This window comes from Chroicocephalus ridibundus, chromosome 5, assembly GCF_963924245.1.
Source record: "Chroicocephalus ridibundus chromosome 5, bChrRid1.1, whole genome shotgun sequence".
Taxonomy (NCBI): domain Eukaryota; kingdom Metazoa; phylum Chordata; class Aves; order Charadriiformes; family Laridae; genus Chroicocephalus; species Chroicocephalus ridibundus.
Window position 1 is genome coordinate 11,643,225 of NC_086288.1, and position 16,066 is coordinate 11,659,290.

The following is a 16,066-nucleotide window of genomic DNA, read 5'->3' on the forward strand; positions in this document are numbered from 1 at the left end:
TTGATGTGACACACATTTTCTTATTGATTCCTGGCAGATACAACTTACCAGGAAAAGGCTTGGCTACAATGATGGATCCTGTAAGAATCTTCAAGAGTGATATTGTAACTGCAAGAAAAATTTTAGCCTCCATTTTAACAACATTGCATTTTATGTTCTAAACTGTATGGGATTTTTTCTATTCCCTTTTACCATAGTAAACTAAAACATTTCAAAATCAGCACATTTGTCTAACATTTACTTTTTGTTCTTAAACACAGAAGTAAAAGGCATTGGTCCATGCCTTGTAGTTTAGAAACTGAAAAATAATTCTACTCTCTTACTAAATTTGGCATCCCAGTGAGAGACTCATTTTGCAAGTTGGTTTTACCAAAGTGTTTAATGTTTCTTAAGTTATGTGTGTACACTGCAGATTACACAACTGTGCACTTCAGCTAACTTGTTTCTTATAAAAAAGCTGAAGCAAACACAGATTGTCCCTTTCAAATAAAACATGGGACTTTTCTTTTAAAGACCATCTAAAAAGAAAACCCGGCATCAGAACAGTCCAGCTCTGTTTATCTATCGATGAGATGGCAAAAGACTTTCAACTAATATCTGCTATTTTCTCCCACTTTTGTTACTGGAAATTAACATCAAGGATGCTGAGCCATAAACATAGCTGGGAAACTTTTCACGTGAAAGATTTTGTTCATAACCATCTCAAGCACCTTTTCTTTTTTGTCCCACTCCGCAACCTTATCAGGTTGAGACTCGCACCCAAATTGCTTGTTCAGTTCAAACAAAAAGCCAAACAAAAACCTCATCACTTGGTATTTGGTTCGTCTACACCCAATCAACACAGTGTTTTTGTGGAACACTTATTACACTAATTGCCGGACAAGCACGTTTTTTTGTGGTTGAGGACCACATAAGTAATTCCCATGTCATAAAACAGTCAACAAGAAATAAACCTTAAGAAGTGGTGTTTGGTACAATACACAGAGACCAAGAGGAGATACAAGAAATACAGAGGATAATCTCCAAATTTAAGTTCACCTGCGGACAGTGCTCAGCTTCTTAGGAGCTATAGGTGTAAAATATCCAAATAGATTAAGTGATATTATTGCTTTCTAAAATTGCACACTGATACTGTATGGCAATACCTTTTTCTCGAGCAAATAAATATCCTTTGGCTTTTCATGATACAAAACCTCTACAGTAAAAGAGGGAAGAAAAGGTTTGTCCAGGGCTTCTAAGTTCCCAAAGCAGTTTTGCAAGACTACTATACATATATATATGCGCACACACACACACATACATATATATATATATATATATATAAAATTGACTGCTGCAGTCAGTAGCTAAGCTTAAATTTCACTGTGATAAAAATCTTGCTTAGCTCATAGTGCAATGTGAAAGCTACAGAGCTGCCCATCACTCCCTATTTAGCTACATGGAGCAAGGAATTCTAAATTACTTACTTAAAACAGCAAGACTGTAATTTGTCTGTATGCCCTACGTGTGGCACTATGTCACAACTGCCACATGTGAATGGATTGTTAATTTTTTTTTTTTTTTACATAGATACAAACCTCAAAGTAAAAAAGACTGGCAATCACATTTTTATCGTTTCATTTTTTTCAATATCACTTTACAAATTTTTAGCATAACAGCTGTGTGTTTGCATCTAGGCTTTATGAGGTAACAGTGATTACGTGACACTGGGTAAAAGTGTGTCCATTAGTGCTTAGCAGGTAACATGTTGTTCGGATTATAGCATAAAGTGACACCAAACCATCTTTAGTCAATCTTAGTGCACAAGGTGGTAAGTTTTGCTTTTGATTTTTGTGAGTAAGGTTTTGTGTATTTGGTTGTGTAAAAGACCTATTACACACATACATTTGCAGTTCAAAATGACTCTATGACACATACAGCAATGAAAACTATATTCACGACTAACATATTGTTTTAGTGAAACAAAACCAAACTTACCTGTTTGACAAAGAACACCCGATGAACAACACTCACAAACTACTTCTGCACCAATATCTACTGGGGTTTCCATCCCTCTAACTAAAGGCGTTCTCACAAAGCTGGTAACTAAGTTACACAAGGCTAACATCAGCCTAGCTTTCTTTCTAACACCTACAATTCTAGGATTCACATTTTCAATTAAATATTCACATCCTTAGACGATTCAAGAGCTCAGACAGACCTGCAGCATGAAGCCCCACTCCAGCTTTATAGGTGAAAATGAGATGTATCATCCAGAGTTAGTATCATGGCTCTGATTCTGAACATATTTTGGACAAGTATATAGAGAAAATATATTGCTGGAAGTAGGGGGAGAAACCTGCTTAGAGATCTAATTAAAGAGAAATTTCAGACTATTACTTAGCATTATATGGTCTGTACAGGCTGAAAACCGCTGTTTTCATTAACAGAAGTTAGGCAAAAAGCCTAGAAATTAAGAGTGGATTCTCAATCATAATAACAATTAACATTGTGAATGCTGCCAAATTTAAAACAAAGAAAGAATAAGTGTATCTATAAACCAAGGACTGATAATCAGCAAACTTGGAGCAAAACCACCTTGTATCACTAGCTCAACAAGAGAAGCCATCTTAGGAAACCGATTATTTTAGGCATTTATACTTCACTATCAGAGATGCTCACAACATCTGAAAAAACAGTATAGATGTCTAAATATAAGTGTCCCTGCTTGATTACAAGAACCCGAAGTGTTTTAAAAATAATACATGGTTGTGTAGCTGGTAAATGTTTCATGGACAGATGGGCTAGGGATAGGAAAAGATGAGCTGCTCTTCCAAACTTTCTCCTTCAAACTCTCCCATCTATTGAGAGAATAAAGAAACATGAGTTAGAAATATTCCAAGATCATCTTACTCCTTGGGTGCACACACAAGTGCAGAAGTCCACAGCATAGATTCTTCTCCCCAGTGACAAGCACTGAAACAATTATGTAGGATAAACAGCAAAGTGATTATCCAACCACATCTGTTAATGAATTACAGGCATCTCAGCAGTGGAGATGCACTGCTGTGATCGCACTGATAAAATGCTTAAAGCCAGCATCCTAAAACAAAACTATCATTACATTAGTTACCAAGTACTCGCCATGCCTATGGGTGCTCCAACTGTAGCATCAGCAAAGAACAGTTTATTATTAGATAGGAAGACCGTCAAAGTAGAGTTGAGCTATAGCTCCAGAATCTTTAGGAATTTGAGCTACTTTTGAATGAGCCATCAAAGTCCCCTGGCTCACGTCACTTCTGGCTCCCAGAACACTGGGAATTCAGATTATTTAGCTGCTTGGTGCAGGGTTTGAAATCAGAGATTCATTTTGAAAATTGTTTTAGCTGTACTTTTTTTTTTGCGATGTACTAAGAGGTAATCTACAATTTTGAAGAAGCGTGGTTGGTGCCTTCACAGACACTTTAACATTGGTTTGATGTTTCACAGGACAGAGTTTACACATCAAAACTGAACAACTTGATTTATTTAAAATTCACCTCAAAATGCATTGTGTTTAGTTTCTTTTTTAAAATGAACATTCAAAGCATCAAAATATTACTAATTTAAAAAGAACCTTTGTTAAGAATAAGATAATTTACATACTGTAGATTGTGGCTGTGAGGGGAGAGAAACAACCAATGGTAGATTAGGCACAGTACTAAGGCCAACATGCCAGAAAACAACACAGCTCTATGCTCAACTTTTAAATGAGCTGGACAAAATAAAACATTTGGGTGGGAAAACAAAACCAACCGCTTACTTGAGGGTGTTTGTGTAAAAAAAAAAAAAAAGTGTTAGTAAGTTTTCTATCTAGACCTAACTCAGTCACGTATTTAAAGAACTCTATCTTCTTCCAAATAACAAAAAAACGTTTCTAAACCAAGGCAGATTATTATTTGGAACTGGCATAGTAAAATAAAGGATCACAGTATACAGAGCTTAAAATCCTGTACCAGGAAAGAGCAACAAGTGGTTTACAAGGGGATCATTTAAGTATATTATCTAATTTTTAAAAACAGAGATATAAAATATCAGTTGCATAGGGATTTAAATATAAGGCCAAGCAGGAGATTAAAGTAAAATAGAGATCGTAAGAAGGGCACTATGGTGTCAAAACATAGTATTTCCATTTGAATTAATGTCTAATTCAAAATCACAGTATTTTGCTAGTACTACAAACAGTGAATGTCAAACTGTCCCATTAATCTTGAACTGAAAACTGACATTAGAACTTCTAAATAGTACAAAACTAAAGCTCATTGTCTAAACCTGATCAGTGTATTAGCACAATAGTGCTTGGTACGTACCTGATTTATATACTCTACCTTCTGTAAATAATATAAAGGTTATTTCTTGTTAATAAGTGTGAGATCACAATATTACTGCATGCCATCAGTGGTTTGCAGGCTTACTTGATATTTAATTATTCAGTCTTTAAAAGTGTAAGATCCCACCCTGCAGAATCTTCACCCATTGAACACAGAACACTGTCATTAATAAAATACAATAGAAGTTCCACCGCTAACAACTAACATATAAGCCAGGATTGTAGCGCTAAACCCAGTACAGTTCATTATTATTAACTCACAGCAATTTTTGTTAGGAAGGTTACCTGTAGACTTCCACATAATCTTGCGTGTATTAAATATAAACAAGTATGTAACTAATGGCCGTCTCTTGGCATTTCAAGTAGATTATTCAATTGTGAAGTATTTCTGCAAAATCAATTTTAAATTGTTAAAATGAAGTTCAAATATTAATTTCTGTATCTACATGTAGCTTAATTAACCTAAAATTGTAAGGAATAGTAGTGTAAGGAAAAAAAAATTCTCCAGATGAATTAGGCGTTAAGGTACACTAACTGGGAATACCTGAACCAACACGGTAACTGAAAAAGTGCATAAACATAGTAATACTACAAATGTGTTAACTACAGAACAAAAGGTTTTCTGAAAGCTAAGCAATACTATTTTACATGTTATTTACAGGTTGCAATTTTTCCAGAGACCACAGAGCCAATTTATGATCTTAAAATTCCTTTGATATATTCAAAGTGTCCTTTGGCTGCCATCGTATTCGATCAAGAACCTATTCACACACCAGTGAATCAGGTACTGTACAGTCGAACAACACTGCCACTGTGGTTCTGTAATTCTGCAAATTCACTTCTTTCTGTTCTTTAAAGAAAAAGCAGTATTTTCATTTCACGCTTTTTGTAGGTGTTTCAGATTCTGTAGACTGTCTCCCATCAGTCCATGCCTCTCGTGTGCTCTTCAGTGCTAGCGTTTTCTGCTGGTCAACCACAACATAATCAACTCTTTCATCTGCCACGCTGCTGCCTGAACCGCTGCTCTTTTTCTGGGAAAGGCAAGGGAGAATGAAAAACATATGTTAAAATAAATTAACAACAAAAAGTAAGTCAACGTCCCAAACTGGTATAGAACAAACACAGGCTTCTCTGAAAGGTCCAACATAGGTGCTCCAATTGACCATTTGACAAACTAGTTAAGATGATCTTGCTGGAGGCTCCCTCTTTCCCAGCAACAACTTGTGAAGAAATTTTAAACTCTTGATGGCAGAAACGCAAGAGTTGATGATTTGCTTACCTTACGAGGTGGGGTAGATTTTCCTGAATCTAGGTCCAGATCTAAATATTCTACTTGTTTATCTCCTTTAGGTTTTACCATAGGGCTGCTTCCTCCATCAAGACTGTTGCTTCCAAACAAATTCTGAAATTATAATATAAATAACTTCAGCTACAAACCTGCATGCTAATGGTCCACATTATCAAATATGCTTACTATAAACTGACAAAATATGAAAGGTTAAAGAACTGACTGAGAGCTCTTGCAATCAGCTAAACCACGCACATTTTATTGACATTGTATAACAAGGGGATATATTCTAAGTCAAAACTGGGACAGAGTCGAAAGCCAACAAGGGGAAAAAAGCCCAAAACCAACCCCCCAAATTTAAGGTTGCCACCAAACCAATCTGTGCCTTCCACCTAATGTCCCTTTCATATAATGAGATAAAAATGGAGTGTGGTTTGTTCTTTTTAAATGAAGTTGTAACACCTCAAATTTAGCAAATTTCCTTAAATTGCTGTTAAATATGTTACAAGAATTTCAGCCTTACAATAGTGGCAAAACTCCAAATGAAACTTTTACATTTCATTCAAAAGCCATCATGACTAAGCTGAAAATAAAAAAGTATTATTCAATTGATAAGACCAAAAGATTAAAACTTTGGAAAATTTGTGTAGGGCTGCCTGAACTGAAGTTGCATTGTATATATATTGCATATACCTAAATTTCAATTAGCCCAGACTTTTACAACCTCACCTCCTCTGTCCTCTCCCAGCCTGATCCCTCCCTCTTAACAGGTGTTATAGGAACAGTACAATAGAAGGACTCTTCTCTAAAAGATAAAGAAAAAAAAGGAAGACAGAGGGCAGCAGTCAGCAAAAAATGAAGAGGAAGGCAGAAGGAAAGACAGAAGGATAAGGCTGACAGCAACTTGAAAGAAAAAGCAGAATATTGCCGATTTTATTAAATAAAACAGAAGTATGACACGTCCAAACAAGATGCTTCGAAGCTGATGACAGAAAAAGATGACAAAGTATGGGCTCCTTTCTAAGGTGCATTTGGAACAAATAAAAATTTCCAAAATGTCTATGTAATTGGCACATTTTAAAACAAAGGCCTTGAGTTATCTGGAAACATTCAGGTTCTCTAGGAAATAAAGTATTTTATGGGTTAAAGCTTAATGGGCTGGGCTCTTTAAATGGAAGTTATCTATTATATCTGTATCATCCAACTCCTGTAGTATTAAGCAGTAACAAGGACAAAGACAGACAACTGAGACAAAGTTCGTTTTTGTTGCCCAAATTCTCTAAACAAATTTCTGCATATTTAACATACAAAAATCAGGTTCAATCAATGTTTCCAGCATAAATAAAAACTCTTTAAACAAAAAAATAATCTGTTATTTCAAACAAACTAGACAGGCAGAACATATGCATTAGAAAACAGAAACTTTAAATATACATAAGTGAAAATGAAAGGAAATCTGCAGAACAACCTTAAAGAATGAACGGTGCAAGCAAACAGAAGATATTAACGAGAAGCCGTCTGAGTTGTGATATTAATTATACTGACTTGGACTGAAGTTAAACCCCTGAAACAGCGTTGTAGGAATCAACAGATATCCCCAATTTGAACTGCCATTCTGCTGCAGGGAGAACTGCGGGCGTAGGCGGTTCTAAACCTCTGTGTGAAACGGGATGCTTCTTGCATCTGTAAAAACTTGACGTTACCGATTACTTACCAATGCCCCTTGCAAGAGAGCAGTCAAGTTTTTACCCCCGTTGGCTCCCCACTGCTGAAGCGCGCTTCACCCGGGAAGCGTGCCTGCACTGCCGGCAGACCAGATAGGGTACCAAGCACAAGCCAGGATGCTCCCCAGGCTAGTGGGCAGGATCCAGAGGCAGCAATGGTGAGCTGAAGGGGAGGGAGACTGGAGGAGATCGGCGGGGGGGGGGGGGTGGGGGGGGGGGGGGTGGGTACCCGCAGTGGCAGGGGATGGGGGAAGCAAGCAGCGCTGCGAGAGGAGGAGAGTCCGGGCTGTAGTGAAATGGGATAGCACATGCCATATAAGGCGGCAGACAAATGAACGGAAGAAAAAAAGGTGCCAGACAGGCCCTCCCCAAAGAAGGTCTTTCATAATGCTTTGAAGATGAAAAATGCTGCTGTATTCCCAACTAAGAACCCAAGCTGTAAAGATGTGGTGAATGCATTGAACTATACTGAACAAAAAGGTGAGCTCAAGATACAGGTTTTCCTCCAGTGTTTTGGGGGTATTCTGGACCATGTTTTAGTTTAGGCCTAGCTCTACCGCTACTCTCTTACTTTAAAATATTATTATTGGTGGTTCTTTTCCTCTCTCTCCTCCCCCCCAACCAAACAAGGGTAAGGCTGACAGCAACTTAAAAGAAAAAGCTCTTCACTTACTTGCACTGCAAGCTGAGTACCTGAAACTTTATTACCTGAGAAAACTCTCCCCCAAAGGGGAAAAAATACAGATATTCAATACACAAAGACCCCTCCTACCTTCTTTTTTGAAAGAAGCTTAATAAAAGTACACATAGCTCAGTTTTTATAGAATGTAAACAACAAACATCAATCCTATATTTCCCCCTGTCCCTTCCACATTTCTTGGAAGATGTCCTTTTAATAAAGGTTTTTAAGCCTGTCTCAGAGGTCTTAAGAGAGTTTATTTCCCTTGATATCATAATATTGAACTGGTGTGTAGCCCAGGACAAGCAATTACAGACAAGAGGAGACAGTTTCTAGGGAAGAGGAAAAAAAAAAAGTAATGTATTGAACTGATTTGTACAATAGATATGTATATTAACCATTCTCTTTGTATATGATTATGCTCTTAATTTCTTCAGTGAATTCTTACCAAAATTACAATTTTTCTACGGAGATTTTTTTTTATTATTATTTTGATCAATAAGTATAAAGGGAGTGATGTTGAGTGGAAGGATCTGTGTTTGCGCGATCTAAAAGTAAGGACTGCACAGGAAGAGAAGTTAAGACGTAGATTTTACATACTGGGTCTTCAGTGGACTGATTTGGATTCATGGATACATAATTCTCTTCACTGTCGTGCGAGTCACTGCTGGAAGTTGTGCTATGAACTGAATCCGGTCTGGGAGACATGGGAAACCTGGAGGAGCTAATTACCAGGAATTATTTTACAAACAATACATCTTGAATATCTTAAACCTCCTGGTAAACAACAAAAATAAGCATATTAGAGCTGAAGTTTTCATTCAAGTTTACTAGTGTTACATTTTTTAGTTATACACAGTCCCTTATATTTAATATTACAAAATAAAAATTAATATGGATACACTTCATTTCAATGCGCATGTGCATATATGCATACACACACATATAGACACACATATAGACACACACTTCCAAAGGAAACCTCAATTTGTATCACACAGGCTAACAATATAATAGATATACACACATTTATTAACACTCCAGCCAACAAAAACAATCCGACTGAGGAAAAGCTAAGAAACTTACTCTCGTGCAAAGCTTCTGGTGATAGGAGATCTAACGGGGGCTTGCAATTCTTCCCATTCAGGCAGAGGTTTTATTTCTAGTGGAGCTGGTTTTGCTATACAAGAAACAGACAATCTTAAAGCACAGAATATTCCTAAACAAACTTAAGTTTAATAGCTTTTCAAACACCAAAAAAAAAAAAATTACTATTTTTTAAATAGTAAACACTAGTTAGGAAAAGGAGACATTGTTCAGACATGATACCTTAAATTATATTTTTAATCTTTCCAGGTACTGAAAAGCCAGGCCAATTAGAAAAAAAACAAACACAACACAATTTAAGAATTTTGCAATATCTACTTGTAAGTAGTAATTCTGTTTTGAAAAGAGACTCTGAAAATGGCTGCATCATGTTCTTTCTTTACTCCGCCACGATGACTTGTTGAACTGACAAGCCCACCATTGGGTTGATGGGCTGTTTTAGCTTAAACTGTCAGCAGAGCCAACTCTGGGTACTTTGCTTGGCTCATGGACAATTATTATTATGCAAACTCTGCCCTCGCTGCATACCCGTGCCCTTACTGATGAGGTTTCACAGCTCAAAGCGTGGGCAGAATCTGCAGCTAAGACTAAGTTTGCAAAAGTGACAGCTGAGCCAAGACCAAGGTTCAGTTCCAAGAGGTGTGCGTCTTGCTTCAGCGCTTACCAACAGACAAGCAGAGTGGCCGCGTGTTTCTGCCATTCATGACAGCTAACATTGTTCTAAAAAAGTTGCCATTTTTAAATTCCATTTTCAGAACAGAACCACAAATAAAGTATTAGTGAGAAATGCATTATCCCTCCCTCCAGCTTGTATGTTTCACCCCTCCTAAATGTTAGAAAAAAATAGAAAGTATCATCTATTCTATCACATACAGTCAAACTGCTGGCACAGTTTGAATCTCAACTTTATCCTCCCTAAAACTTTTTTTAGAAAATAAAATGCAATGTCATTACAACCATGCCCGTTCCTCTCCTTGCCCTCTCCCCCCACCAGTTTTCTGCCTATTAGCAGATTTACCAAGATGAAATGTCAGGCATGTAGCACAAGTTCACGTGCAGTAAGAGCTGTCATACGTGACCAGATGAGGAACTGACAGAAATTAGTTGCTTAATCAGTGCAGTTGTCTCACAAGGAAAAAGCAGAACTGTACTCATTATACATTATACTCACTCTTCAGATTGAATTTATTGTAAGTCAGCTATCATATATTGAACAGAAGGACTGATTCGAATTTTCTGGATAAGTATCAGTCTCTAGTATCCCATAGTATCCCAAACAGTCTTCTCCTTTTCTCTGTTAAGAAGTCATAATTACGCACTCAAAGGCATATCAAGCCCACTCCAGTAGTTCTGCCACTTTAACTCACTTGCTCATAAAAAGCTGTCACCACCAACTCAGAAGAGGAACCACACTTATCTATCTCAAGATATAACGTATCATACGAGACAAGAGTGGCAGAACTGAACTCGATGTAGGCAAGATGATACCAAAGCATGAGTGACACAAAAATGATCAGCTTGCTCAAGTCCTCTGTAAAAATCCTGAGAATACCTGGCAGGTGTAATCGGCAGGCAAGGGGCTGCTTCAGCAGAAAGAGTCAGGACTTTGTCCAGAGCCCACTGAGAACGGCAGGAATATTTCATCCAATGGCCTTTAACGACTAAAGGTATGATCGGTGGCACTCCCATGAGGTTATTAACGTTATTTGTAATCGCCTTTACTGCTTGTGACTATACCAACTGAGCACCTTCAATGAAGCCCATCAGACTAACTGCAATGCTCATTAAGATGCATAAATGAATCTCTGTACTAGTAAACGGTCAGAGGATCAATACTTTGCTTTATTTCAGTGTTTAGCCAACAGCAGGAGACTCAAGTAAACTCTGATTTCAGGCTATTGCCTAACAAAAGTTATTTCAAGCAACTTACAGGTAAGCCATATATACTTGCTTCTAAATAAACAGGCAAAAATAAATCCAAAATATGAACAGCTAAAACTTAAGCGATCAGAACACCCATGTTAATGTCAAGGAAATGTTTCCATGCACTGTTTCAGCCTGAAAGACTTTAATTCCTTGTATAGGAAACCTTTTGCTTGGCAAGGAAAACTCATCCATGATCTTAGATTGCAACAGAAGTAAAAAAGACTATACAAGAGTTATTCTAGAATAACAGTTTTCTTAAATTTTGTTTTACTTATTCTTATAAAGCTCCATATACATACAGTGCTAAAGTACATACCCTTTCTTCTTGTAGTAAAGTCACCTATGGTTTGTGAATCAGTTCGCTCTAAACCATGTGGTTTAGGTCTTAAAATTTTAGGACTTTGACCTAATTGGTAAAAAGAAGACTCTCTTAATAAAATTCTATTTGTAACTGGAAAATGGAATCTTGTAAATAAACAGCACAACCCCCTGCAGAAAGGTTAACGCCACAAGCATAAGCAAGCTGCCGAAGGAGAGTTTTACAGTCTAGCTAGCTCTCATACTAAGGGCTTAAGCACCAAACCAGAAACAAAGAGAACACCGCATGCAAGTAATTGTCGGAGGCAAGCATAAAAAGTGTACAAAAAGGCAAAAAAGTGCATCAACCAATATTGTAACTGATCATTACAATTAGCTGGTTTCAAGTTGCATGACATAAAAAATTTCATATTTGAGGAACATCTAGCATGACAGAAGAGTCATGTTTCAGATGCAAAGTGAGGTACCCTCAAAGAAATTAAATCCTGTTTAGTCACAATATTACTTTGGATATAGTAATAACTCTTGGGATGTCTCCTATCCCCTGTGCATCTCCCACTTCTGTGAGAAGCCCCAAGAATCTTTTTCCACACTGTACTTGTTACACTTGCTCCCCAGAGGTCCGTATCTGTCCGTACCAAAACTACCTCTCCGACCCTGCAGACACAGCGGGACTTTCTTTCCAAGGTCCCAGCCTGCACACTGTCCCTCCACCATGGCACAACCCAACCTCCACCACAAATGACGCTGTCAAAAAATTACCTTTTTGAAATTGTATATAGCTATATACAAGTGCAGTAGATGCACTAAATATTCCCCAATATGTTCAGCTATCATATGCTATCATGTTATTAGCATAATTTTCCCGTATATTATGCTATCACACAACATAACACTTTAGATGAAACTGGTAATGAGGTGAAGAGTACAGACTAAGAAAACAGAGTCCATAACCTCCCTACAGGCAGTAATATAACCACTCTCCCAACAAGAAAGTTCTTAGCCAACTTGACCAAGCTCTGTGAGTGTTTCGGGTCACATTATCTATTTTAAATAAATATATCAATAGTGCACAATAACCCTAACCTTTCATGAAAGTCTAGCTGACAAAGTGTTAATATTAGAAAAGGCGAGTGCCTTCAAGTAGTACACCATGAAGCCATATGAAAGGTAAATCTTTGCAATAAACCAAATGAGAAGTTTAAGCCTGATTATGTTAGAAAGTTGCCCTACAGCACAAAATGGAAAAGGGCTGGCACAGACTCAGATGTGGGCTGCTACTACCAGCAATAAGTGAGAATACTTTGTGAAAAATAAACTTGGCAACAAACACCAGAAGTTTGCAAATCTCTACCCCAAGGGTTTTGCATATGAAGTGCTCTATTACTGTTATCACTGAAGTATTGGGAATAATCAAGTAACAACAAGAAAGGTAAACAGAAAGGTTTTGTACTGTATCTTAACTTCTACACAGTGCTGCTGAGAAACCATGCAGGTAAGACAAAATGTATTTATTTACTAGTAATGCTGCATAGCAACTTCCTTAAAAAGAAAAGGACGTGAAGTGATTTTTGCACAGACAGTTCTTTTCCAATTTCAAAATAAACGGCTGGAAGTGCTGATGAAAAGACCAAGCACAGTTGGGCAATGGTGACCAAAGCCCCAGATTGTAAAGTGGTACACAAAGCATTTCTGTGAAGTATGCTGCTGACTGGAGCTAAGTCAAAAAGCATGACCCAACACATTGCATAGCTCATTCTCAGCTGATTCGATATTCTTAAGTATCTTGCCTACAACTCTATGATAAAAGCTTGCCTATATAAAAAGACCAAGATCTTAAAATCGATTTAACAAATGTAAGAGTTCAAATTCAAACACCTTTTATTAAGAACAATTTGATGCAGAATGTCATTACCTAATCATATTAACTCTGTGTTCCACAGTTTTGTAATTGGATTTAAAAGAAATTTGGCCCAATACAACTCAATTTAAAATGCCAATCAATGCACTGACATATGAACACAGATCGTAAGTATGGTGAGAAATCTAGTAGAGTAAGAGGGTTAATGAAATTATTTAACCAGTGTGTACTTTATAACCTCTCTGTTCTTATAGTCAAACAGGCTGAAGTGCCTGAAACCCATAATACAGAAGATAAGCACAAGGAAGTCAGGGCTATGACTCATTATTTCTACTTTTGATAATGATGCTAATGTGGTCTCGTGCAGCTAACCTTCCTGAACTATGATTATCCCCATTTGTAAAATGTGGATATTATGTAATTGCCTGCCTCACTTAATTTAGCACTTAGAAACCATTCTGAGACTTTCAGAAGTGCTATATAAGTAAGTACAGGTCCCTACAATATTTCTCTTCTGCATCAGACAAGAACATACAAAATGTTCCAGCATAAAATAAACTCACTGAGCTTTCAACTCTTGCTGCTGAAAGACCGTTCAACCTAGATAAATTTGGTGGCAAAACAGCTTGCTGCTACCAACCAGCCAGCATAATGCAATTCCTCTAGTTTAATATGTCACAGAGAATTAAAATGTTTGTGCAGGGTTTCCTCCCCCCACTCCCCCCCCAAAACAAAAATCAAAAGGCCCAATCGCTGTTGAGGAGCTTACGCTGTGCAACAGAAAAGACCTGACACCGGGCAAAGGAAAAGGGGAAGGGGGATCACAGTCACAAAACTGCGGTTACTTATTTGTGACTGTAGTACAGAATTCCTCCACCCTGTTTTTGCTCATTAAAGAAGATAAAGTAACACAAGTTAAGGCACAGAAAGCCCTTAATAATATCCCTTGCTCCTTCAAAAGATATATTTTTAATAAATCCATTGGAAATTTTATAAGTGCCATTCTTTATGTAAAAATTGGCAGTTCTGTCACTATCTTGAGCCAGATCTGTGAACAGAAATACTTATTTTTGAGAACTTTATATCTTCAGTACTGCGACTGAAATTCCTGGTGCTGCTCCCAAGTAGCCTCACTAATTTTCTCCGGGAGCCCATCCTACCCGAACACAACACAGAGGAGAAAGTACCTCACAGCTGTACAACACACTGGTCTCCAACATCTATTCTATTCAGAAATAACCACTATAGGTAAGTGCCATAGGGCTGTTCTTCCAATCAGCTCAGCAAAGGTGGAAGGACAGTAGGTCTCTATGAGAGCCTGGCTCCATATGGCATTCCAATACCAGCAATACTGTGGACCACATTTCCCGTGGCTTAGGCCTGCAGGCCCAAATTTGCCTCATGAGTTTAGGCACTCACATAAAACAACACTTTTAACTTACATGTCTATTCTGGGAAAGATAAATCTGTGTAAAAAAATAAATATATGTAGGGTTTATATATTTTGTTTGTTTGTTTTTAACTGAAAAGGAAATAACTTGTGTTGCAACACCACTGGATGCAAACCTACAGGGGGAAAAAAAAAAAACAAATAAATTATGGTGAGTGAAACCAACCAAACAAGAAGTGAAAATTAGATGTTTTCAGTGTTCAGTCAAGTCACCACCTGTGAAATGCAAAGTGCTACCGCCAGGAGAGAGAAGCTCAGCTTCTGCATGCTCTATCAGACGAATACTGTGCAAGGGCACTCCGAGCTGAAAAATCACTAATGAAGTCTATTTTTCTAACAAATGGCTGCTTGTGAAAACTGCCAAGCAGAACAAGCGATTATGGATCTAGCGTTAGAGTGCACTCAGACAGCATGAATTCTGCTCCTGGCATTTCGGTGTGTGTCAATGCTGCCTTTGTCTGAGAAGTCACCAGGAGAAGACTCCATTTCACAACTTTGGTTTTGTTTCAAGTAATGGTTTAAACTGAAAAACCTTTTGGCTTTTCCATCAGCTAATGTATTCTCTCTTCTTGTTTTCCATAAACCACTTGGAATATAACGTCGGGGGGGCAAAAAAAGGGGTCCCACTGCAGAAAATTCCTGTATCGGAGTAGGTGGGTCCTAACATTTTTGGTTTTGAGGACTTAAGCCACTCACTGAAGAGCCTCATTTGTTTTTGGGCTATCACCTCAAAGCACTAGGATTAAACAAGATTTCTGTTAAGAACGCTTCTTTTCTGACTGCCTGCTTGTTCCACGGCTTGCTGGCAAAGGATTTTACATCAGGAAATTGCAAACATCCTCACGAAAGAGGCCAACGCTCTATTTAAATACCAGTTATTTAGGGCTTAAAATTTTAAAGTAAATCTACTAATGTGACATAAAATTTAAGAAATGCGTGATCTGTTAATGCTGTTTCCTGGCCAACTGGACTAATCCTCATGAGACAAGGAGATCAGATGCAAGAACGCTACAGCAGTGCTTTGCTTGGAATAGGAAGGGGAAAGCAAGAGGCAAAAACAGCCACATAAGTGCCCTACATTCACAAAAGTACTTTCAGAGAGACATAACTAACAGCAGTTTTCCACTTCCGTTAAAAAAATACACCTCTTGCCTCCTTTTCCCTGTAATTGGCGGAAACTGAAATTTGCACTGAGGTCCAAGAATTCCAGTACTCGGAACCACTGTTGATTTTTCCTTAAAAAACAAGGCTGAAGCTCACGGTCTTACTCCCACAGGGTTTATTATTTGGTTTTCAATTCTGCAGAATAGCTTCCCCTTTCCTTCTCTCTTCCTCACCCCAATGAACTCTGATTCCCGAGTACAC

General features: G+C 37.8%; 1 protein-coding gene across 7 annotated transcripts in view; it reads right to left on the reverse strand.

Annotated features, from left to right (window-relative positions):
* Positions 1–1,323: 1,323 nt before the first annotated feature.
* The window catches only part of GAB1 (GRB2 associated binding protein 1), a 105,198-nt gene continuing 90,455 nt past the window's right edge, over positions 1,324–16,066 (reverse strand). For 2 of the 7 annotated variants that reach the window (XM_063335918.1, XM_063335919.1), the window contains exons 8-11: positions 9,126–9,219; positions 8,640–8,763; positions 5,628–5,750; positions 1,325–5,379 (exon numbers count right to left, since the gene is read on the reverse strand). In XM_063335918.1, coding sequence (XP_063191988.1) covers positions 5,221–5,379; positions 5,628–5,750; positions 8,640–8,763; positions 9,126–9,219 — 500 coding nt within the window. In that variant the 3' untranslated portion in view covers positions 1,325–5,220. Of the gene's footprint in view, positions 5,380–5,627; positions 5,751–6,365; positions 6,442–8,639; positions 8,764–9,125; positions 9,220–11,388; positions 11,479–16,066 lie in introns of those variants that run through there. The other 5 variants (XM_063335921.1, XM_063335916.1, XM_063335915.1 and 2 more) reach the window with 5 other exon arrangements.